This window comes from Callorhinchus milii, unplaced genomic scaffold, assembly GCF_018977255.1.
Source record: "Callorhinchus milii isolate IMCB2004 unplaced genomic scaffold, IMCB_Cmil_1.0 Scaffold10, whole genome shotgun sequence".
Lineage (NCBI taxonomy): Eukaryota > Metazoa > Chordata > Chondrichthyes > Chimaeriformes > Callorhinchidae > Callorhinchus > Callorhinchus milii.
In genome coordinates this window covers 11466986-11492219 of record NW_024704751.1, presented here as the reverse complement: position 1 = coordinate 11492219, position 25234 = coordinate 11466986, and the positions used below count along the sequence as shown (strand labels likewise).

Below are 25234 nucleotides of genomic sequence, written 5' to 3'. Positions count from 1 at the left end.
CCCCCCGCCCCGCCCACCCGTCAATCATCCCGAGCCCCCGCCCCGCCTACCCGTCAATCATCCCGAGCCCCCGCCCCGCCTACCCGTCAATCATCCCGAGCCCCCGCCCCGCCCACCCGTCAATCATCCCGAGCCCCCGCCCACCCGTCAATCATCCCGAGCCCCCCCCGCCCACCCGTCAATCATCCCGAGCCCCCGCCCCGCCCACCCGTCAATCATCCCGAGCCCCCGCCCCGCCTACCCGTCAATCATCCCGAGCCCCCGCCCCGCCACAAGTCACGTGCTTCCAATCACCATCATCCTCGCATTGAACGCGGCGCCTCGAAGCGCTTCACAGGAATACACTGTGCAGTGTAAGTGACTGGTGTGTTCGTTCGTGGGCGAACCGCGAGGGATCACCAGCGCGAAACCCGCGCCCGAGTGGGCGCGAAACCCGCCCGAGTGGGCGCGAAACCCGCCCGATTGGGCGCCACGTCGGGCCCGTGGGGCGGGTTGGCGAGAGGTGCGCGTGCGCACTGGGTTCCGGCCGGATCCTTCGCGGGGGGCGGGGCGGAGAGAGAGAGACAGAGCGCGCGCGGTGGGGGGGGGCGGGAGGGAGGGGAGGGGGAGGGGGGGGTGAGAGGTCAGAGAGGAGCTGTCATGGCGACTGATGGAGCGGAGATTTGAGCTGTAATGTAACTCGGAGCCGGAGAGCGATCGGGGCTGCGACCGACCGACCGCCGGGATCCTCCCGCCGCCGCCCAGCACCCCGGTGAGTTCGGGGGCAACTCGAGCGCCTGGTCTGGGCCTTCCCCCCCCTCCCCCCCCTTTTTTTTTAACCCCCTCTCCTCAGTCCCTCCCCCTCTTGTTGTTAAGATGCACATTGTTTTGACGTGAGTTTTTTTGTGGTGGTGGTGGGGGTGGGGGTGAGGAGAGAGGGGGAAGAGGAGGGTACTGTGCTGTGCTGTGATGGATGAGGTGATGGAGGGAGGGAAGGAGGGAAGGAGAGAGACACACACACACACACACGGTCTTTTTTTTGGCTCCTTTTTTTTGGACGTTTCAAGGAGTTTTTTTTTGCTGACAGTTTTCAAGGTGTCAGAAAGGATTTTTTCTCTCTCTCCCCCTCTCTCTCTCTCTCTCTGTCTCTCTCCCCCCCCCCCCCCCCCCCCTTTCGTGTTTGTTTGCGGCAGTGTTTTTAGGAGATGATGTTGTATTTTTTCTTTTGCTGCTGTGTTTTCTTGTAGGTTTTATTTTTATTGGTTGGGGTGGGGGGGGGTTGAGTGCGTGTGCGTGTGGTGTCAACAGTTGCAGACTGACTGTAAAATCAAACAATAATAATAATAATAAACCCTGAAAACAAATACCGAGCGAAGAGCTGACACGATGATACAACAGTAATCCCTGCGTTTGATACAGCGCTTTTCACGTCTTCGCGACGTCTCAAAGCGCTTCACAGGATACGCCGTAAAGTGAATTGACCGTATATTCGTGGGTGGAAACGCGGCGGCCGGACCGCGCGCAGCCGTGTTTTGTGAGACATTTGGATTGCATTTAACTTTCCATTGCCCCCACTCTCCTCGACGGCCACGCTCGGAAATCCTCAAAACACTGGCTCTGAGAAAACTACTGAACTGAAGATCATTGTATTGTGTGTGTACACGCATTGGATTAAAGAAAAAAAAACTGTCAACCTTGCACATCTTAAAAGGAAAACAAAACCCCTCCGAACAATACAACTTACACTTTACAATATATTCTGTGAAGAGTTTTGAGACGTCTCAGCGACGTGATAAGGCGCTATATCAAAGGATAATTATTATTACTATTAGCAGTTAGGACAATAAATGAGATACAGACAACTGTGTTGAAATCCAACAGTTTAATTAGCGTACATTAGCATATCGTTGGAACTTGTAATATTTATTTTGAGCTATTTACTTTGGTAACATTTGTCCTGCATACTACGCTGGATGTTGCTTATGGGTCTTAATAATAATAATAATAATCCTTGCATTTGATAGAGCGCTTTTCACGTCGGGAGGACGTCCCAAAGCGCTTCACAGAACACACTGTAAAGTGAATTGACTGTATATTTGTGGGCGAACGCAGCAGCCAATTGCGCACAGCAATGTCCCACAAACAGTCGTAGATTGAAAATGACCAATTTATTATTGTTTTTAGTTTTGGAGGGATTATTATTAGGCTCTGTGTGGAGTAAGGAAACTTGCCCACGGTTTCGCCCTCTGCCTGGAATTGAACTCGGGTCTCTCATTTGCAAAGCGAGTGCTCTAACCACTGAGCTACAGGACTCCACTACAGGGTCTTGAACATATAAAAAATTGTAATTTACTTTTGAAATCGACAGGCAAAACATTCAACAAAGAAGACTATTCCCATTCAGCTTTCAGATTGACTTTGTGGGCAATTGTTTCAGGGTTTACTTCAGGTCTGATTGTTTGTCCCATACACTGTTGAGGCCAAGAGATTAGGCAGGCAGATAAATAACCCTTTTTCTTGGCCTGGGAAATGCCTTTATTCACTTAACTGAGGATGGGACACACACATTTTACTGAGGTGTGTTGGAGCAGCAAAATGTGGCCGTGGATGTTCCCTGACCCTGACCGGCTACTGGCTCTCCCCCCCCCCCCCCCCGCGTCCTGAGTACCTCCAGGATCTGACCCCTCCTGACTGACGCACCCTGGCCCCGGCAACCCCTCCATCCTGACACCCTGTGCCCTGACCCCACAGGAGACCTCACAACAAGCCTACTCCTGGTCCTCATGTGACGGCCACGTGCACAGGCTTTCCAGCAGGGGGCGCTAGTTAGTTCCGACTCTCACTTCAGATTGCTTCTACCCTTTGCTTGGCCAAAGGTCACTGGGAGTAATTGGCGTTCCCCCCCCTTTCCCGCCCCCCCACCCTCCCACCACCTGCGTTCAGCACAGACCACAAAATGAACCCGAAACATTCCGTACGGGACGTCCTCCCGACGTGAAAGGCGCTCTATAAATGGAATCTTGTTGTTGTTGTTGTTGTTGTACTGAGTCAGGTCAGCTAACTAACCTCCGTAAGTGGTAAGCGTTGGGTTCTGTGGAATCTGAGAAAGTCCATTTAAAAATCATGATGCTGTGCTTTCAGGAACGCAAACGTTTTGTTAAGGCCTTGGGACGTCCTCCTGACGTGAAAGGCGCTTTACAAATGGAATCTTGTTGTTGTAAGGGTTAAATTATTCCACCCCTTTGCACGTGTTGCTGTATCCACGTTCCCCCCTTTAATCACCTGAAGTGTACCGTACATGGCATCTGGTAGGAAAAGCTCAGCGTGCTGTAAAGGAGCTACACTACGTGGAGAGCTGGTCCTCAGGCATTGGTGCCTTTATACACTGTAGAGGTTGGAGTGACAATTAGTCTATTTATCAACAGATTAGCAAAGTTCATCCTTAAATCCACCCATACTCTCATTTTAAATAGTGTGGATTCCTACTTTTTTCTTGTTCTTGCACTCAAGTATTGTAGGTTTAGCAAGAGCCGATATAATAATAGTCATTGTATTTGATATAGCGGCTCCTCACACCGTTGAGACGTCTCAAAGCGCTTCACAGAATATACCGTAAATTGAATGGACTATTTTTGGGGCGAAACACGGCAGCCAATTGCACACAGCAATAGAACACATTGGGCTTGGTTCTCTTTGCTATCAGCTTGCACTGCGCTGTCTGTCATAGCACTTTGTTCTGCACTCAATGTACTCCTAGTTTTCACCATATAATACGTTTACTGTAAACACAATGCTCAATTTGTCATCTCGGAGGTTGACAACTAACTGAAGAGAGTTTGTCTGACGTATTCTACAGGCCAGGTTCAGGTGAGGTCCTTTTTCGAGAATGTGACAGTTTATAATAAACACTGGAGGAAAAATACACAGGAACTGAACAGACAACAAACAAGGCAGGAAACTACAAAGTAAAGAGGAGGGCAGAGTAATAATGGAATTTGTATACTTTCTCAAACTGAGGATCGACTGGAAAACTGACAGTTGATACAATCTTTCAGGTCTGCAATTGACCATTGAACATTATTTTGGAATTAATAGAATCACATGAGATAGTGAATAGTTTAATTGTTGCCGTGTTATGAATGTTTTCATTATTTTATTAAAATAATGCTTTCTTAAAGTACAAGAGTGTAGTTTTGTATTTTAAGTTTAAGTTTAGTGCATTACACTGTATGGGAAGGGTACAGGAAGGCTTCAATTATTTTGAAGCCTTACTGTACCTTATGATTTGTATTATACAAATGCTAAACTTACTGCAACAGTTGCTTTTGGATGAGACCCTTCAGCTGGTGTTTTATTGCAGGTTCAAATCTAAATTGTTAATGTATTGTTGGAGCAATGCCTGTGTGTGCTGCATGTACAGGTGATCTGAACATGGTTTCACTGAAGCATGAATAAATTATTGGGAACAAATGTAGTTCTTACAACTACTTTCCTTTGTGACCGTATTTTCCAAAAAGCAAGCGCATTTTTTATTTTAAAAGTTATTGGACTTATTAGATGCGTACAGACTCAGATGTAGTAGATTCGGATGAGTCTGTGATGACTGATTTCACCCAGGATGGCAGTAGGGACATTACAGTTGGTCTCAGTGACCTTGGTTTAAGAAGGGGAACAAATCCCCTTTGTGGTGTCCTGTAGCTCAGTGGTTAGAGCACTCGCCTCGCAAGTGAGAGGACTTGGGTTCGATTCCGGGGTAGGGCGAAACCTTAAGCAAGTTTCCTTACTCCACACGCCTCTGTTTACCCAGCAGTAAGTAGGAACCCGATTGTTAGACGATTGGCAGATCGCTTTTCCAGGTTAATAGTAATTTGGACACTCAATCCACAGTCGTTCGTGGGACACTGCTGTGCATAATTGGCTGCTGCGTTTCAACCACAAAATAGACAATTCACTTTACAGTATATTCTGTGAAGCGTTTGAAATGTCGAAGATGTGATAAGGCGCTATATCAAATGCAAGGATTTACTTATTATAACAAAACAATCCAACCTGAGCAGATGGACTCAGTGTGGCCTCGGCAGTCGCAATCACAGGTGGTTTAAAAACTTGGAGGTAATGCGGTGACACATCCTTTGGAGTCATTTCTCCTTCCATTTGACACAAAGCCTCAGACATTTGCTCAGTGCAATACCTGATGTTGACCCAGCTGAGAGCCTGGCCTACACTGCAGGTGAGCAGGCCAGAGGCAACACACCATCAGTTGACCATTTCTGCCATGAATTACAACTAAATCTTCCCCTAAATCACTCAAACAAGTTATCACATCACCAGCTGCATATCCACTTTCACTATATGGCTATTTTACTATATGGCTATCAGAAGTTAGATATAAACCACAGCCACCAAACTCAGACAAAAGGGCATTCCTTCACCTTATTCTGTTCATTTTAATCAACACTATTATCGACTGAGTTGACGTAGATGGAGCAATATATTGTGCGATCTCACACACACCAAAACATAGCAACTACTGTAATAACAAGATTTACAGGGATCACTGGATTTAAAATGTTAATTACACTGCTGACAATTACAATTGCGGTCAACAGTTGCTGGAGTAGTCTCTGTTTAGTAATGCAGGATTGCATGATTTGTAACATGGATAATCAGGCTGCGTTTCTCACTACATTACCAGGGAGTTAATAATGCAGAATTATTGGAGCAGTATTTTTAATTAACGTGCCACGGCCTCACTCTTTTGTTGCAGAGTAAATCACTGCTAAACATTGGAATACACTGTGCGAGCTGTTTTGCAATCAGTTGTTCAAGTGGCCAAAGATTTGTAAGAGGTGAAGTTCTGACAAAACCACTTCGTACCAGATCAGAAAGGAGAGAGACAGAGAGAAAAAAAAATCACATTTAACCTCCGTTTAGGTGATTTGTTTTGAAAGCTCAGGAGGTAAAGCTTCTGTGAGACTGAACTATACAAAGAATTGCTAGAGAAAAGAAGACCAAGGTCCATCCAGTTCACCTTCCATCATCCTGACAGTCACTTGCACATGTTGTGTCCCAAACTATATACTGTATCCCCCAAATATTATTTCCTGACAGAAATCTATCTCATTTGGTTTTGAAAGAATCAACACTTTCTGCTTCCACCGTCTGTCTCTGTAGAGAGCCTGTTCCATATGTTTATCACTCGCTCACTGAAGTTTCCGCAGATTTATTTGGAATTTTACCCCATCTTCAATCGCAGACCGTGTCTCTGGTTCTACTGTTCTGGACAAGACAAATATACAGAGTCGGAGGTATCACTCTCAATCCCTGGTCTGTGCTGAGTTAGCTAATAATAAAAATAATAATCCTTGCCTTTGATTACAGCGCCTTATCACGCCTTCGAGACATCTCAAAGGGTTTCACAGGAATATTGTGGACGAAACATGGTAGTCAGTTGCACACAGCATTGTCCCACAATCTCAGTTGAGGCAGTGCTTGAGCTGTATATTTAGAGGGAAGCAGAAGTGGGTGGTGGCGTGAGAGTAATCAGTCAGAGTTTATTCCCGTATTGCTATGCAGTTACTCCTTGCTTGAGATAACATTTTGTTGAGTGTAGTTGATTTCAGTAATTAAATCTTTGTGCAACCACACAGCTTTCTTCCAATTAGTTTTGGGCACTTTCTCTGCCTTAATTCATCGGTAGTTAGATTTGCAAAGTCAGGAATCGCATCGCAATACTGCACCATACAGACTAGAATGCTCGAAGCTGAACCAATCTTCTCTTCATTAAATCGCTCCTCCCTGCTGGTATTATTCATATGATCAGAATATCCTTTGCTCACTTATTTAGGGCAGGTGGATAGTTCAGGTTTATGGGCAGGGATTACTTTTTCACTCCCTGCTCCCAGCAGCAATGGCAAAATGGGATTATTTATTAAATCGTTAAGACATACAGGATAGAGGTAGGGTTTAACTGCCTGACCACCATTCCCCACTCCCCACACAAGAGCAAAATTACATTCGTATAGCGCCATAATGAAGCTGATGAAAGCATCATGAAACAAGGAAGAAAGATCTTGAATTTCTATTGCGCTTCATCACAGCAAAACATCTCAAAACACTTCACAGGGCATTCCACTCAAGTGCAGGGGCTGGGGTTATGGGGAATTGTGGCTTCTATTTGCACCAGCAAGGCCTCATACACAGTCATGAGAGAGTCCATACAGAATTAGACAGAAATCGGTCACTCACTCCACTGCTGTTTGCAAACTGGCTGCTGCATTTTTCTCCCAAAAATACACAGTCACTCCACTTCACAGTATATCCCGTGAAGCGCTTTGAGACGTCTCGATGAAGTGATCAGGTGCTGTGCCAACTGCAAGGATCACTATTATTAAATTTTAATACACGTGCACAGAAATCTTACCCCAGCTGTGAGAAGGGGAACAAACACACTGGGGGATTGAGCTCTACAACGTATGGAGTTGGGTTTTCAAAGGAACTAACTAACCTGATCTAAGATAACAGCAATGCAACAGCCCATAATCATAATCCCAGCAAAACTCTACAGAGAATCAAGAGTAATGAACCATATCCAGCTTAACAGAAAACTCAGAACCCTGGCAATGATCAACCATGCTGTAGTACCTAAATAACATTGGTGTAACATTTTACCCAGTTTTATTGTGAACTCCTAAACAGCGCATCCTGCTATTTCTTTCCAAAGTGAGCAATTTTATCGGACCTTCCAAATTGTGAGTTCCTTTACAAGGTGCGGGTATAAAAGAAAGAGTCTTCACGGGATTGCTCTAGTAACAGGAACAGGAATAGGCCATTCAGCCCCTTGAGCCTGTTCCACTATTCTAGTACAACATGGCTGATCTGTACTGCAACTCCAAATACACACCTTTGCTCCATATCCCTTGATACTCTCTGACCAGTGGCACCCGACGCTGGCTGATGCCAAAGGGAGGAAAGATCTATACCAAAAGGTAAAAAGACAAAAGCCTTAGTTAAATTCACAGGAGTAAATTGGAATTTAAAGAAGAGCCAGATGTGCAGAGATTGAAACAGGTTAGTTATTCATGTCCGCCCCGTCTTTCATGACAATGAGTTACTGAAACAACGCAAAGCGGTGTAATAAGCTGCTGCTGTGGCGTTTTCTGGCACATTTCAAATAAGCTCGACATGAAAGTGCAATATGGCTCTTGAGGCAACTTGAATTGAACAGAGTGAGTTGGAGCACAACACTGGACTGGATTAGACACAGCTTTGGTCCTATATGAAGCGAGCCAACCCGGGCAAGAGTTTATACTTTGAAAGGGCTTTAAAGGCTACACAAGTTTGGACGTTTCCTGCCACTTTCTTTCAGGTTAGTTTTAGCAAATGTCAAATGTTATCTATATTAAGACAAAAGGGATGGTTAATTTCCAGCTAATTTTAATAAGATTGTTTTTCACCCCCTCCCCCCCCACTTGCTTTCGCTCAGGATGCACTGTATCTGTGCTAAAGACATTATTAAATTGTAGAGTTCGTGTGAGAAAGGAGGGTGTTTGCAGGATTTGTACCTGTTCAACACCTGATCAGGTTGTTGAGCCGTCTCAAAGCACTTCACACAATATACTGTAAAGTGAATTGACTGTATACTTTGTGGGCAACAGCCAATTGCACACAGCATCGTCCCACAAACAGTCGCGGATTGAGTGACCAAATTATTATTATTATTTGGGGGGTGGGGGAGTGTTGGTTGCTAATCTTTCTCATATTTATTTCTCTCCTGTCCAGATGACACCATGTCTTACTACAACGACGAGCCCCGATACACCATTGAACAGATCGACTTACTGCAGCGCTTACGGCGATCAGGAATGACTAAACACGAGATCATTCACGCGCTGGAAACAATGGAGCGGCTCGACCAGGAACAGAACGACAAGTTTGTCAGGCGGCCCAACTACAGCAGTAATTACGGCAACAACGTCTCGGCCTCGTCCTCCACAGCCTCCGCCGCCACGCAGACTCAGAGCATCGCCCAGTCACCCTCGCCCAGCAACAGCTACGACACCTCCCCGCCACCGTACAACGCGAGCCACATGGGGCGAGAGAACGCGGCGAGCGAGAGACTGTCAGTGGCGAGCGGAACTCTGTCTCCCCGATACCAGAACAGCGTCAACCAGAGGTCGTACAGCTTTGACACGGGAGAGGAAGATGCGGACCTGGAGGAGAAGGTGGAAGAGTATATGAGGTAACACGAATGGGCAGAGAGTAAGCAGAGAGAGAGAGCGCGCGTTCCGTTCCGACAATCTATTTCTCGGATTTCCATGGCTGGGTAGGAGACTTGGAATTATCAGTTGGGTTTGGAGACTCTTAAGCAACGGTGACGGGTTTCCCTGTGTGTCAGACACCCGGCTGGTCACCGTGACGGGTTTCCCTGTGTGTCAGACACCCGGCCGGTCACGGTGACGGGTTTCCCTGTGTGTCAGACACCCGGCTGGTCACCGTGATGGGTTTCCCTGTGTGTCAGACACCCGGCCGGTCACCGTGATGGGTTTCCCTGTGTGTCAGACACCCGGCCGGTCACGGTGACGGGTTTCCCTGTGTGTCAGACACCCGGCTGGTCACCGTGACGGGTTTCCCTGTGTGTCAGACACCCGGCCGGTCACCGTGACGGGTTTCCCTGTGTGTCAGACACCCGGCTGGCCAAAAAAAGAGGTGGGACATTGTAGAGTTACACAGCCAAGATTTCTTCTCCTTCGTTCCTCCTTACAAGAGATCATGGATTGAATTCCAGGATTATCTGTCACTCCTAGCTATCGATTTAGATTTATTGATTTATTTGCCACTGGCTAAACTATGTCGTGGAAGTGAAACCAGAGGGAAGGTATCTGATTTAGGAATAATAACAAAAGACATACGCTGATGTAACCGAGTTGAATTGCACCTCCTGTTGGATAAAGTCAAATCCAAATCAGTACATCTTCTCTTTTTTCTCGCGCAGGAGGGATAGCAATGCAGTAAAAGAAGAAATCAAAGCATTTTTAGCCAATCGCAGGATTTCTCAGGCTGTGGTGGGGCAAGTCACAGGTAAGGAAGACGGAGAGAGTAAAACCATTGGTTAAAAAGTCAGCCATATTTTCCTAATGGCTTATTAGGGTAAAGTAACCACTGGATACAGTGCTCAACCACACAGATGAAAAGTATCCAGGGTTGAATCCCCAACTAATATAACTGATCTCAAATAGGGACAAAATGCCCTGGCTTCAGTGTCCTTAGGTTGGGGGGGGGGCAGGAGAGGAAATTCAGTCAGGGCTCACTTGATTGATGGAACTGACCCCTGCTGGAATGTACAGTCCGCACAGATAAACATGAGGGACGTGCAGGAGGCCAGAGCCAGTCGAACGGAGGCAGCGGGTAGTGGGTTGGGGAGTCAGCACGTCGGAGAGGTAGGGAGGTGCCAGGAAACAGCTTCCGTTAAATTGTCGCTCTCTGCAACTGTCTCAGGGAATTTTGCAAGCGAGTGCCAATATAGCTGCTGAATTCAGTTCTCGAGCACTGGCTGGAGCTGGTGTGAACTTCTCGTCTGCTTTGAGTTCAGACCACTAGCGCCTTGGGACATCCTCCTAACGTGAAAGACGCTATACAAATGTAATTTGTTGTTGCTAAACCATTTCATTCTATCAAATCTATAGCGTATTCTCTGATTGAGCAAACAATAAAAAAACACTGAGTGGTTTGTCAGTGTAAATGGAATATGGGCTGTTTGGCTGTGTGCACACAATGCGCAGTACAGTCTAAGATCTAATTTCAGGACAGCTCCAGCAAGGCTTCAGTTTCCCACGTAATTAACCACTGTGGCCTCAGAGGTAAACTGCAGACTTAATGCCAATTGTGCTGAATTGGAGGAACATTTTGTGCTCTGGCCGGGTAGAGACTGGTTCAATGTTGCCCAGACTCATTGTGCTTAACAACCAGAGGAGAGGACCCATAAACTCAGGCTGGATTTTAACCAAAACCCCATGGGTGAGAGGACAATGTTGTGAGTACATTTGACTAGTTTGTTCAATCGAGTTATTATTTAACAACTTGTTTTGTTACGTGTCGGAAAAGATTGTACCTAACAAAAAGCAGGGTTCAACCTCAGTCCTTCTGAGCTCTTGTTCTTTTAGAAACTAGTGGCAGGTTCTAAGTGAATGTTGCTCTCAGTGTCTGTCCAATACTCGTGCACAACAAATTTTTTTCCAATCATTTAAAACTTCAGCCACAACGCCCCGAGACTCTGTAACTCTCTCCTTCAATCCCTCCGCCTTTCCCCCTCCATTCACACTTTCAAATCTCACCTAAAGACTTTTCTTTTTGATCGTGCTTACGGTCACCTCTCTCTTACCTCTCCCCCACAGCTTGGCGTCAGACTCCACCACTGTCGAGGGTTCCGGGATGCTACCCCACGTGAAGGGCGCTATATAAAAGAAAGTTGTTGTAAAACGAATGTCTGTGAATTCTCTCATGCTTTTTTTTAATATATAAACACAGGTATAAGCCAGAGCTACATATCCCAGTGGTTGCTACAACAGGGTCTTGATATGAGTGAGCCCAAGAAGAGGGCGTTTTACAGATGGTACCTTCTCGAGAAAAATAGTCCAGGTAAGCACAGCATTCTCGTTTGGGTTCCCAATGTGCCAGAGAGGGAATTGGAGTCAGATTCAACAAAGTTAAGAAAAAAAATACCACTTCCCCATTTCTGTTCTAGAGTAATAACAATCCCAGTGTAGGACGGCGTTACTGAACCATCAAAGGCTATGATGGTGCGAGCACATCCACTGGGGCCAACTATTCTGGCCAACAATTTTCCCGATCAATTTGTCGTTCACTTCATCACGGTTTGTGGCATTGTGTTGCGTGCAGAGTGTTTGCTACATTTGTCTAATACACAGTGATTATCCAGGAAGCGTTTTGAGCTCTTCAACACTATACAATTCAGGTTACAGTCACTGCACTTTACAGTATAGTCTGCAAAGCGCTTTGAGACATCTCGAAGACGTGACAAGGCACTATATCGAATACAAGGATTATTATTATTATTAATAATAATTTTCCTCCTGTGTTTCAGGCGCAACTTTAAGTATGAGGCCAGTGTCGACCACAACCACAGAGGAGCCCGAGTGGCGGTCAAATGTCAGTCCAGTGACGGGAAACTTCCGGCTGAGGAGAGGAAGCAGATTTACTTGGCGTAAAGAGTGTTTGTCTGTCATGGAGAGGTTGGTAGGAGGAGAGAACGTAGTCATTTGGAACAGAAGTCACCCTCCTACCCCCTACCCCCTGATCGCAACACCCAGCTCGGGTCCCAAATCCCTGACTGTCCAGGGCAGCGCCTTGGGATGTCCTCCCGACGTGAAAAGCAGGCGCTGCGTAAATGTAATTTGTGGTTATTACAGCAACAGTGGAAATGCTAAATACATAGAGCGAGCACTAGCAAACGCTTTCAGTAAGCGCGTAACAGGACTTTCTCGGTTTCGTTGTCTCACAGTTATTTTGGTGAGAATCAGTATCCAGACGAGGCAAAGAGGGAAGAGATTGCCAATGCTTGCAACACAGTCATACAGAAACCAGGTGAGCAGCTCCGGACACCGTCAGTAACCTGTAACTAGTGTTGCAAACGCAAGGAATCTGTGCATTTACTGGTACAAGAGCTTTAGGTATATATGCCTTAGTTAAGAACATGAACAGAAAAATTTGCTAGGCCACAGATGACCAAGTCCATCCAGTTCACCTCCCACCATCCTGGTAGTCGCTTGCACACGTCATGTCCCAAACTATATATTAATGTGCATCCTGAGATAACATTGTTCCCATACAAAGCTTTTAGCAGATCACTGTCAGCTTGTTCCTGCTAAGAAATTGGATAAACTCTGCTCATGCATGCATTACCTTTGGACACAGAGGAAAGATCACTCAGTCCTCAGCAGGTTCAAATAAAGTTAGGTTAGAGCAATAAGAGAGAACAGTATGTGTGAGAATCAGACCTATTACTGGACACTTTGTGTTTTCTACCATCATTTGGGCCAAGGCGCCCGGTTTTCATCAGTATGTGCCAGGTCACAATGTCACAGGCTAAGCCCTTCCGTAGAGAGAGGTAGCGCTGGGGGGTGGGGGAGTCAGTTTGGGGGCCCACATACCATAACTTGCATTTATATTAACAGCCTTCACACAGGGTAGCGTCCCAGAGCGCTTGCATGTGAGAATCCTGGTCGCTGAAATACAGCACAATCGACACACGTCTGCAGTCGTCATCTACGCGAATTATTTTCCCGTTCTTTACAAAATGCTCAGTTACTACACTATATAGTGAAGAGCTTTGAGACGACTCAAAGACATGATAAGGCGCTACATCAAATGCAAGGATTATTATTGTGAGGAAAGGAATGTAGTGGGAAACAGTGCCACTCTTGTTCTATCTTTGTACTCAAACTCCTTCACACCGTCACAGAATGAATTGTTCTACCTTCACATTCCAGGTAAAAAGCTATCAGAGTTTGAGCGAGTTACACCCTTGAAAGTATATAACTGGTTTGCGAATCGCCGGAAGGAGATGAAGAGAAGAGCAAATATAGGTAAGCTGGTACCTGGTCTGTGGCCAGGAGTAGCTGAGGGAACGTGCGGTGGCTTTTTGGAGCTTTTGTGGGAATGAATATATTTGACTTGTATTTAAAATCCTCATTTTATGTACATGTACAAACATAGAATGTTTGCAGTAATAGTACGTGTGTGTGTTCAAACCTCAGCTCGGGTCCAAATCCCTGACTGTCCATCCAGCGACATTGTTGTTGTATGTGCATGAAATGTTGAATTTCTTTTTCCTGGCTACACACACACCACACTGGCTTAGAAACGGCAGATAATTGGTCAAACATGATTTTATTAAATCAAGAAAGAGAAAAAAACAACTTTGAGAGAAAATAGTAGGGAACATCAGCGCAAAAAAAAATGCTTTTGAAAGGTACTTAATGTGGACTTTCTTTTAAAATGCAATTAGAGTTTGATTAATTTACTTTCCCAAAGAAGCAGCAATTCTAGAGAGCCACGGCATCGACGTGCAGAGCCCTGGGGGACATTCCAATAGCGACGACATCGAAGGCAACGACTACTGTGAGCAAGTGAGTCACGACTATTAGAGGTTAGAGCTACAAACGTTACTTTCTGATTTTTTTATTCCCCCCTTTCTATGAGGCTACCCACCCCCCTCTCCTCTCCTCAACCCCCCCCTCTCCTCCTCCCAGACTCCACCACTTTGCTCCGAGACACTACCCCAACGTGAGGGGTGCTATATAAATACAAGTTGTTGTCGTTCTTGTGTGAACACAAAACCTGAAGGGTTTATTGGCAACCCGTAGTGAAAGTTAACTAACAGACACTTTCATTTTTATAACTTTATAAATCAACAGGCTTTTAAAAAACCAAGCTTGGCATCATCCAGCTTGAATAGATCATTTGTTTCTTTATAATAATAATAATAATAGTCATAGTGACCTCCCCACATAGTACTACAGTATATGTAGATGCTAAAGTAGTTTGTACATGGTATTTGGTGAAAAATAAAACACAGAAGAAAGAAAAATAATAACATTCTTTGGAGTTGAATGGTTGACAAACCAGAGCAACCTCACCTGTCCTGTTTCACAGAAGCAGCAAGGTCCTGACTGAAACAAAGAACCAACTACCCACTCATTAGTATGTCCATGTGTGTGTCAGACTAACCACTCTCGGTACACTCGTTAAACGGGCAATTGTAGTGGCAATTAAGGTTTTACTGGGGTAAAGAAACTCTCTGTTTTCAGTGGAGATTTACTGTTTATTCCCATTTTGGCAGTTACTCTTGTAGTTAGTTTCAGCAGGTGATGTGTTAGCATCAATGAAGATACATCCCCATCAGTCAATTTAAACTACTTACACATGGGGGAAATATAAACCAGCTGCTAAAATAGCACCAATCTTTAATCAACATTTTAACTAAAGGATCATCAATTGTACAAATTACTACCAAACTGGGATGAAAGGGTTGTCGGGGAAGACAAGTGGCTGAAATCGACACAGAAGAAAAATAGATCTTGAAGTTGGATTTTCAAGGTGGCTTCAAAAAATATTTTGAGATCCTCCCATATTACATTATGTACAATATTTCTGTTAATATCAGGCTAACCCCAGATCAGGTTCCCAGTCAGTGATGGGTGATGAGCATTTCTCTATCTATAGAAACAGGTTGTCTGTGAAAACTGTACATTCAGTGTGCTTTATATATATATATATAGACACACACGGAATAAAGCGGTCTTTAGCTCTGTTTCAAAAAGGTTGCGCCTTTTTGCCTCTAGCGCTTTGGGACGTCCTCCCGACGTGAAAGGCATTCTACAGATATAATTTGTTGTTGCTTGGACCCGTTGGATGCTGACACTTTATTTGGGGATTTTTGTTTGAACAGGTTTGAAATGTTCATTAAAGTGACAACACGTTCGTTCTTTCATTGTCAGTAACTCTGATTTACATCCGATTCGAACGGGTACCACGTTTTTACAAATCAGCCCAGAATAGGGAGAGCATGTTTGTCAAAATGATCGTTGTTGGTTACGGGATTTAAGATAGAAATATTGTTAACAAATATCTCAGAAATTATCCTCTGAATTTCACCAGCAAAACACCAGGCAGGTTAATAGTTTAACTGCTGATAGTTTGTTCGCTTATGCAACAAGAGACACAATCCTGTCCAGCTGAGTTGTACTGTACTATGTGTGATTCTTGTTAAATCCAGTGCTACTTATACGGTAGTTTGTGTTTCTATCCCCCTCCTCCACTCAGGACGAAAATACGTGTCATAGTGACCATCAGCAAGACCCCATCTCATTAGCTGTTGAAATGGCAGCTGTCAATCATTCAGTCCTCGCGTTGGCTGGCCAGGGAGGAAGTGAGATCAAGACAGAAGCGATCGACGATGATTGAACGTAAGGCTGAAGGCAATCAGGATTATATAATCTTATAGACTCTAGCCACCTCCTTCCCTATTATATGTACTGTTCTGCGACAGACTGTTAGGTGTATATTTATCATTTGTTTGTTCACTGTGAGTTAAATTGAAAGAAAATTTCTCATATCATTTTTATAGCTGCCAATGTGATCATCTCATATTAACATATCAGTGAATAGAAGTTGTCACGTGTGAATCGTGCTGAGGTTTGCTAAAGGCTGACTGTGTTTTTAATGTATTGCTGCACACAAACACACACATGACCCGACACAGTTGAAATTATTATTAGCCGAAGGTGAAATAAAACGTTTTCTATTTTGTAAATTTGACATAGCTAGTTTTTTAATAGGCAGGTGTGAACCTCAAGCCAAACTCAGAGCAACCTGGCCCTTTGTAACACGTGGTGTGGACGTAGATTCCCGCGCAGTCTGGTTTCTTCAAGATTCCAGCTCCTGGAAACCTGGTCATTCAGGTGCTCCTAATGCAGCCATTGCCAGGTTTGACATTGGGCCACTTGAGTTTGGGGACTTGTTTGTTGGCTCCGTGTTTTCAACACGCTTTTAAATCGACTGTCCAGCCCAGAGCCTCCTACGATCATTCCTTGCATCAAATCACTTCTTTTTTGATCAATTTTATTTTAGTAAAATTTTATTTTAGTAAAATAAAATATATAGAGATTATATTTTAATTTAAGTTGGTTGTTCCAGAGCTTGGGTACATCTGTGAGCCGCTCAAACATGCAGCGACAGAGCCTTCAACCCCCACCACCCCTCAACCCCCTCAATTACCTGCTGGGCAAAACGTGGGGATCAGCAGAGCTTTCATAAAGGAAGCTTGAAAGTCGGTGGCTTTTGGTGAACTCTGGTCAATTTTCACTCCCCAGAAGTAGGGTTGTATTTAATCAGATCTGATCTTAACTCATTACAGTAGCGCCCGAGTCTGTCAGTAAATGGTGCTTGTATTATAGACGTTTCTACGTCCAATAGGGTTCAGTAGCTGGTTGTGACCATTGATGAAGGTTGGTTCAGTATTAAACCTGTTGGAGGCCTGACTTTAGAAATGCTAAGATGTCATAGTGGTCTGGACTCCTTGTCAGTGAGAGGTTAAGCACATAGTTTGAACGTGTGGAGGGCTGCTCACTGCTCACAGCTGGATAGATTGGCAGATCATCCTCGTGTTTCACTGTGGCCCAAGGCTGAGGCTGGAGCGCTCGACAGTGGCGGACTCTGACCCCGAGCCAGGGGGAGAGGGAGGGCGGAGGTGACCGTAAGCACCATCAAAAAGGGAGGTCTTTAGGCGGGATTTGAAGGCGGGGAGGGAGGGGGAAAGGCGAAGGGATTGAGGGAGAGTGTTGCAGAGTTTCGAGGCGTAGTGGCCACTGATTCTGGAGCAGAGGGCACGAGGGACAAAAGCAGCCAGAATTCACAATCATTCCTACTTCTGACGAAGCAGATTACTCAGAGTTTGCTGAATCAGCAAGTTGATCCGATTCCAGAACATAATGAGGAGAGTTTGCTGAACAGATGAGGTTGGAATACATTTGTTGCTGGAATAGCAGAAACATTACCTTTATTAATGTGCTGAGCTGTTACTGCAGGAAACCAGTATAATTCACTGAAAAAAAAACATGTTTAACATCTTATTTTATTTTGACTATTACCTTAGTCAGTATTCTCCAAACTCTTACCTTTGCTTCTGCTGCATTAATCACATCACTGAGTTTTACCAGAGACATGTATACAGATTGACTGAGTCAGGCACACAGACAGACGCACGGACAGACAGAATATTCAATGTTTCTAGGTGTTAAGCCTTCGTTTGCATAGTTTGAAAAGTTGCCCCTTTGTGAGGCATTTACGGAGTCAAATTTCATCCACTCTGTAAATCCAGCCAGTTTTTTAAAAAAAATAATTTCAAACAGACAATATTAATAATAATTACCCTTGCATTTGACCCAGAGCCTTATCACATCTTCGAAGCCGTCTCAAAGCGCTTCACAGGATACACTGCAGATATGCAATGAATCATAGAAACCATATCCTAAACATTACACCACTTCATAAATAAACCTTGCAGCACCTTTCACGTCGGGAGGACCTCTCAGAGCGCTTCACAGGATTCGCTGTAATGTGTAGTGACTGCATTTTGTAGGCAAACAAAATGAGAATGGTTGAGATAAGCTTGTGATTCAGGGATAATAAGGTCACTTATAATCATTTCAATAAAACTGACTTCCTCCGGTTTAATGTGCAGCACCCATTATAACCCCCCCCCCCGCCCGATATTAATTGATTGATCTGCTGATACAAGAGTAAACCTGACTGAAATCCTTTGCTGATTTCTGCAGTAGGAAAACTGTTAAATCTGTTAACCTGAAGTACTCTTGTGCCCCGTTCATTCTGTCTTCTTCTTAGATCCAAATTGAACCCGGATTAGCAAGCTATTGGTTTCTCTATTGATCGAGACTCAGCCCTGATCAATAATGCAGAAGGTCAGGTTCCCAGATTGCTGCAGTGGCGATATTACAATATTACAAACTGGAGCTTTGACTAATGTCTCAGTGTTGTCATTTGTGTCACAGAGAGCGAGTGCATCCTGGGTGGAAGGGAAAAAAAACTGGCTTCTGGCTTTCCACTCCTTCCCCCCCCTCTCTCCCATCTTTGAAAACAGATATATCTTAATAACATCTTAACCTTATTGTGTTAGAATTTTTTTAAGTATTCTGAGTGGGAACGACTTAACAATAAAGATAATAGTGGTTAGAGCACTCACCTCGCAAGCGAGAGGACCTGGGTTTCGATTCTCGGCAGAGCGAAACGTTGGGCAAGTTTCCTTACGCTCCACGCGCCACGCTGTGCGCAGTTGGCTGCCGCGTTTCACCCACAAGGTGTACAGTCAGTTAACTTAACAGTATAATCCGTGAAGCGCTTTGAGACGTCTCGAAGACGTGATAAGGCGCCAAATCAAATGCAAGGATTACTACTTTATTATAGGAATTTGGAGTGGGACCGAAATAGTATGACTTCATCGAAAGACCGCACTATGACAAAGCAGATATTTACTTTACCAGCACTGACCAAGTTTATCCCAAAGTAGGCAAGTCACAGAACAGCGCACTGCAATGCAGTTCATCTCCAGCATTGACGCTGCCAAGTTTTCCCTGCAGCCACTAAGCCAATTTATCAACGGTCTGATTTAAAGATTCTTTTCTTAACGCTGAGGGAATACTTTTTAAGACAAGAGCATCCTCTAGTGCTCAGCTCTTTAGTTGCAAGCTCGTCCAACTGATCACTGTTTGTACATGTAACATGTTTTAAAATTACAGTAAAACTCGTGTAGGTCCGATCTGTATAAATCGTATAGTGGCCTCAGTTGTGCATCTGCTCAAGAGTTTCTATTCTATGCAAGTTTCACATAACTCGTACTTTGCATAAGTCATATTTAAGTGTATGGTCCCAACTGCTATCCATGTCATTACATCGCTATATGTTACCTGTGATATGGTACTCGAGGATATCGACTACCCTATTCACAAGCTTGCTGTCGTTGTATAAAGATATCCCTTTGGAGGAGGCAGGCGGTTGATATTGCAGCGTACGTGCATTAGTAAACTGCTAATGTCAGGTTATTGTTGACCAAACTTGATCTGGTACAAGGCGAGTGGTTGAGTTTAGCATTCAGTTCCAGCCGGGGGTACCGTATTCTGACGGAGATACAGTCAGCTTTGAATGGCAAAGATACTTTTTTTTCAAAGATCAATTTTGGAAATGGTCTAATCGGCAGTGGTCGTGTTTCGTTGCACATTTCACAACATCCTTCGCATTGTCCACACTTCTGCTTATTCAAGTAACAACACATTAAACATGTTTCTGACCTGAAAATTGAACTCCATTCCCGCAATCAATGCGACGAGGCGATGTCTGCAGCTTCTCGTGTTATGAACAAGCGAGGCAAAAAGAAAAGGCATTTCTAAGTACAATTTAATGACTTAACCATAATAGAATTTTGGATTGTAAAGTACTGGTCAATTTATCCCCAAATCGACAACAAGATAGCCCCACGGATTGTAGTACTATTTGTCGTCAATCTAAAAAGAAAGGCAGCGAATAGGGTTTGAACTGATTTTTCTGTGTCTTTACGGGGTCTATTCCTTGCTTGTCACATTCAAGAATAAAATAGTCGCAATATTGAATCAGGAAAACACAATGTATGAAAAAAACATGTACATAATGTAGATATATTGGCTTTACGAGCTGTCATGTAGATACGGTCTTGTCTTGCCTTACGATCGCAGGTTGAGATGTTATGGATCCCGAACGCTGTATTCTCACAAGTCTGTTCTGTGTTGGTATTCTAGTGGGAAAATATATGTGTTCTTTTACATAAGGTGAGGGCAGGATTGAGCTCAGCTGTGAATCTCCCCCCAGGTCAAATAGCATTTACTATCTAGACTCACATAGGAATGATGACAATGGGAGCTCAGCCGCTGTGGAAATATACCCCCAATTGTAGGCTAAAAAGAATCAGAAGCATCTTTAGGAGAGGAGTCGGAAATGACAAGGAAGAAAAATAATCTTTAATCAATATTTTAATAACACTGCTGAAAGGAACCAACCTGCCACTCTCCAACCTCTCAGACGTGACATTGAGTTCCTGTACTACAGACTAATAAATCAGAAACGCTAACTTAATGCACTTTATTTATCATTTTACTTTGACTGGGAGACGTAGAACAAGTATTTTTTAGTCTGTTAAAGATCTTGAATAATCTGCAGTGTTCAAGGAACAATGGCATTATTTAACAAAGTTTTTTTTAGCTTTTCTCAAATAAAACACTTGGAAATTGCATTTCCTTCGTCCGTCCCCCCACCCCCCCCGAACCCAATTTTGTTTCTTTTGCCTCAAGGACTCTGGTGTCCCAAATGTCCAGAAAGATAATAATAATCCTTGCATTTGATATAACGCCTTATCACGTCATTGAGACGTCTCAAAGTGCTTCACAGGATATACTGTAACATGAATTGACTTTGGGTTTTGTGGGTGAAATGATGAGATAGAGGGGAATTATTTTCGTCTCCATGGCACCATTCATGTCCTGCTAACAAAGAGCTCGTTTGGAAAGGGTTAGAGTTATGCCATTTCCTCTCTCTCCCTTCCTTGGGCCCCACATTGCAGCTTTCAACACTGGGGGCTGGCAAATTAAAGCGCCAGCAACTCACTGGGATTAAATCCATAGTCAGAGCAGTGCAATGAGGGTTAAGATTCACCTCAAATCGGATGACAAAACAGCCGGAAATAGTCCCTTGGTCAACGATAATGTTAATTACCTTCCAACAAATATTCTAATAGCTACACACAACAAAAGGTTGGTGAATGGCATAGAGTAATTCACATCTGTTGTAAGAATAAATCCAGGCTATTGTTGTTTTACCGTCCAGCGCCCACAATACAAATTACAGGACAGTGAAACACGATGAGAATTGTTCAAAGAGTGACTTCTCACCCCCACTCCCAGTTCTCTCTCCTTGTGACCTTGTAAAATAATTACCAAGTGCTCTTATTCCAAATTAGACAAACAGATATGAATCGCTTTGGTTTGAATTTGCTCCATGAGTTCAGCAGAATCTGTTTCTACTTTTTAACAAGTGTTTTGATTGCTTTGTTGATCCCATCTTACAGTATTGATGCACACTAGGTGCTGAATATAGGGCATAAATCTGCTTCACTTGTTTCCATTACATCATTGTCGTGGGTTTACGCTATGGGACGCCTGCACAACTCATCGTATCAGTTCAATATTAAAAATATTTACCTGTAAATATATTTCATAGAAACGACTAACTTCCACTTATCAGAGGTAATCAGAATGAGATTACCTCAAGGTGAGATCCCTTAACGAGGGAGAGAGATTGCTGTTTGGAGCTGAGAATTACTTCTCTTGAAATGAACAGAAGATGTGAAAATTCAGTATTATAATTAAAAAGAAATAAGATGCCTACCGTCATTCACAAGTCCACATTGTTTTAGAATATCTTCCATTTCATACATTTCCATCATCACACACTCTATGTAGAAGTCAATTAGAAATTAGCTGCTTAATCAATAGAGACAGATTTACTTCCTTCCCCCCCCCCCTCCCCCCACACATATCAATATCAGTGCTTTATGCTGTCACACAATGCCAGATACTGAATGTAATGTGATAGGGGAACGGAAAATGTTAAATGGAAATATCCCAGAAGCAATATATTTGAAGATAATGTAAGTGCTTATTTTAAGAACTGATTACTGATTACAAACAGTGTATACAATTGTGGTATCAAAGCCATATCACTGCCAGGAAGGGAACCAACTTAAAGATGTGACAGAATCCAAATGGCTTGTGGAGTCTCTCTCGTCAGTTCTGGAATCTGGTCTGAACTCATTACTCAGGGGAGGGGGAGAAAGTTATATTGCAATGTGTTTTCCAAACAACTAATTACAATACAACCAGTGTAGTGAGTCACTAATCCTGTATTACTCATCTCTCCCATCCCCAAAACATAACACTTCACAGTCTCTGTTTACTGTAAGAGATGGGATTATTTGTGGGATGTGATGGAGCCAATGATCACAGCATCGTCACCATTCCCTGATTATAAGATCAAATGCTTACAATCTGTTTGAAGTCAGGACGGTATTGTATGTATGGGCTCTTATCAATGTATCGGACCATCTAATGGAGATGGCTGTTTGCGGTCGGAGCTGACAGTACATTAGCCACGTGGATATTTTATCAAGCGCTAGGTCGAGGCAGAAAGTGGCGTTCAGAACTCGGGAGAGATTGGGTCCTGGTGGGGGCTGGGTGGGTGGGGGGGGAGAAACTCCAACTAAAAACCTAATTGCACTACTGATCCCGCTGGTCGAATACAAAGGTACAATGTCACTCGGCTGAATCTGGCACAGAGTGCTTTACTGTGGACGATGTACCCCACTTTACGTGCGTTTCCTATTTAAGTGTCGAGGATTTTTTTTCAGACTAATATAGGCTTCTCCCGACGAGTCACTATTCTGTGTAAATCTGTTGTATTTTTAAGCCCAAACGTTTGCGATCCTTGTAGGCACATTATTCTGTTATCCCTCACCTCTATTTCACCTTTGATTGTTTATCTGAGATGTTTCTCTCGCTCACCTGCTCGCAAGAGACTAATCAGTGATAAATCTCATACCTTCTAAGTAAAGGAATTGATCTTCTCTGAGAACGGAGATGAAAATTCCCCTCGAAGCTCTTTCAAGTTGTCCTAATCCATTCCTAATTACTGTAAATATTTTTTTTAAAAAAAGCACTTTTCTAAATAAATTACTTTTTGTACTTCAATATCCTTTTTGTGTATAAATGTAGATCAGTTTATGTACTTATAATACAAGGTTGAATGCTTACTCTCTGCCCACAGCACAGAGATAATCATTACGCTATTTAGATCTGTTTGTTGAATGGATTGGACCACATTCTAAGAGAGACTTTTACATTGAAAAAATTCCAGAGATTTGGCTTTTTAAAGGGTTTGCGAGGAGAGTGTTCAAAACCCTTTTCCGTACAGCTTAGAATCGACATGCAGTACAAGTAACTTTGCTGGTTTGTTTTAAGTAACTGTTTTTGAAATACACTGTAAAGTCATTACTGTTATTGAGATTACTCATTTTTACTTTTTTATGCACTGTATTTAAGTCAAATTTGCACAAGTTTCTTTTGTTTTGTTCCAAGAAAAGGCAGGACGCCTTATTATCTATACTCAATCAAAAATCAGATGATACAAAGAGCAAGAAAAGTCACAGGAAAGACTGAATTCTCTCAGTTACATTGTCCGTCGCGACCCCTTCCTTCAAAACACTTTTCTGCTTGTACTAAATATTCAACAAGACTACTAATGAATGTGTTACCCACTGAAACCAGTTCTGTTGAATTATATCTACTGCCGTTACTGGATCATTTTAGGGTTATTTTCCACTTTAAGGATAATTGTTGTGTCCTTGCTATACCCACGAGAAGTTAACCATATTTACACAAGTACAAAATATGCAAGAGAATATTGATCTCCTGAACTATCAGCTGTTAATGTGTCTGTAATATTGTGGAATTTATCAAATAGCCATCACTGTGTTTACTAACTGTAATATGTTGATACTTTTTTTTTACATGACTTTCCCCCCCCCCCCCCCCCCATGTGGTCTGACTTCCTTTAATTATGGGAACGCAGGTGAACGGACCACAGATTTCATTGACTGATGCCTTTGCCACTCTGCGGTGCACTTTTTTTTAAGGGGACGATGTGTAGGGGTGGGGGTGGGAGTAAAGATGGCTCTGTTACCAGTTTCTCCTTCGGGGACTCGATCCACAAGATCAAGAAACTGATGAAGCTCTTCACAAGTGTGGCTTGTGGATTCGAGTAGTGAGCTTCTAAACGTGGGAGACTTGAACTCAAAACTGCACAACTGTAAAGTGAAAAGACACTACACAGCCAACGAGGATCATTTATCATGGTATACGCGGGCAATGTGCGATGACGGCACATTTAGTGAAGAGAAATGCCCATCAGTAACGTGTCCCAAAGTGACTGGAAAATAAAAGGAAAGGGAGTTGTGTAAGAATTCAGTTTCTTTGTATTCTGTGCTGGTGTAATACCGTCCTTTGTTCCGTGTCCATATGTATGCTTCCTTCCACCTGTATATAATTTGTAGTTAATGGTCTGGATTAGTGCCTTTTGACAGTAGACTGTTATAGAACCCAATTTATAGTTTTTTGTATATTTTCATTAATTGAATTTTTGGTTAGTTCAGATTTTATTTACCCCAATAAAGCAATAAATACAATCGAACAAACTCGTGTTTTCTTTTTCTTGTTGAACATAAAATCTCAAAAGGTCTGCTCATCAAATGTTAATCATTCCCCGAGGATTTAAGCATTCTAGTCCAGGTATGACATGAGGAGATTTGACTCAACTGATTTAGCAATAAAGCCTGGCATCCTGTTTGCCTTTAAAGAGAAAACAAAAGGAAAAATGGATCTCTGAGTAACAATTTTTAAAATTAGTTAAAATTGTTTTTAATATTCAGTTTAATGGAGTCAAACTAATATTTCCATATTACACCCTCCTAATGTTCCTGTAGCTTCATTGTTTTTCTTTTATTAAGCGCCAAATTACATGAGTTGAAAGTTGGAAGATATTTCAATTATTCTGTATATATTACTGTCTAAAATCTTAGTTT

At 43.3% G+C, this 25234-nt stretch overlaps 1 protein-coding gene across 9 annotated transcripts; it reads left to right on the top strand.

Annotated features, from left to right (window-relative positions):
- The first annotated feature begins 299 nt into the window (after positions 1–299).
- LOC103185653 (homeobox-containing protein 1) lies at positions 300–24843 on the top strand. 9 transcript variants are annotated; one of them, XM_042338753.1, is made up of 10 exons: positions 604–751; positions 8761–9220; positions 9974–10059; positions 11506–11616; positions 12083–12230; positions 12500–12582; positions 13488–13583; positions 14032–14126; positions 15793–15965; positions 24226–24843. In XM_042338753.1, the coding sequence occupies exons 2-9, from the start codon at positions 8769–8771 to the stop codon at positions 15961–15963; spliced, it is 1242 nt and encodes a 413-aa protein (XP_042194687.1). In that variant the 5' UTR covers positions 604–751; positions 8761–8768; the 3' UTR covers positions 15964–15965; positions 24226–24843. The 9 variants fall into 9 exon arrangements, with proteins under 9 accessions (XP_042194685.1, XP_042194687.1, XP_042194686.1 ...); XM_042338752.1 differs by lacking the exon at positions 24226–24843 and adding an exon at positions 23738–24185; XM_042338750.1 differs by lacking the exon at positions 24226–24843 and adding an exon at positions 23733–24185.
- The last annotated feature ends 391 nt before the right edge of the window (positions 24844–25234 follow it).

What these genes read in the sequence shown, in the direction of transcription:
- LOC103185653 (XM_042338753.1), top strand. Translation starts at nt 8,769, where the DNA reads ATGTCTTACTACAACGACGAGCCCCGATACACCATTGAACAGATCGAC. An exon ending in TCTCGAGAAAAATAGTCCAG is followed by an intron (nt 11,617 to 12,082) that starts GTAAGCACAGCA and finishes CCTGTGTTTCAG; the next exon opens with GCGCAACTTTAAGTATGAGG. An exon ending in TGTTTGTCTGTCATGGAGAG is followed by an intron (nt 12,231 to 12,499) that starts GTTGGTAGGAGG and finishes GTTGTCTCACAG; the next exon opens with TTATTTTGGTGAGAATCAGT.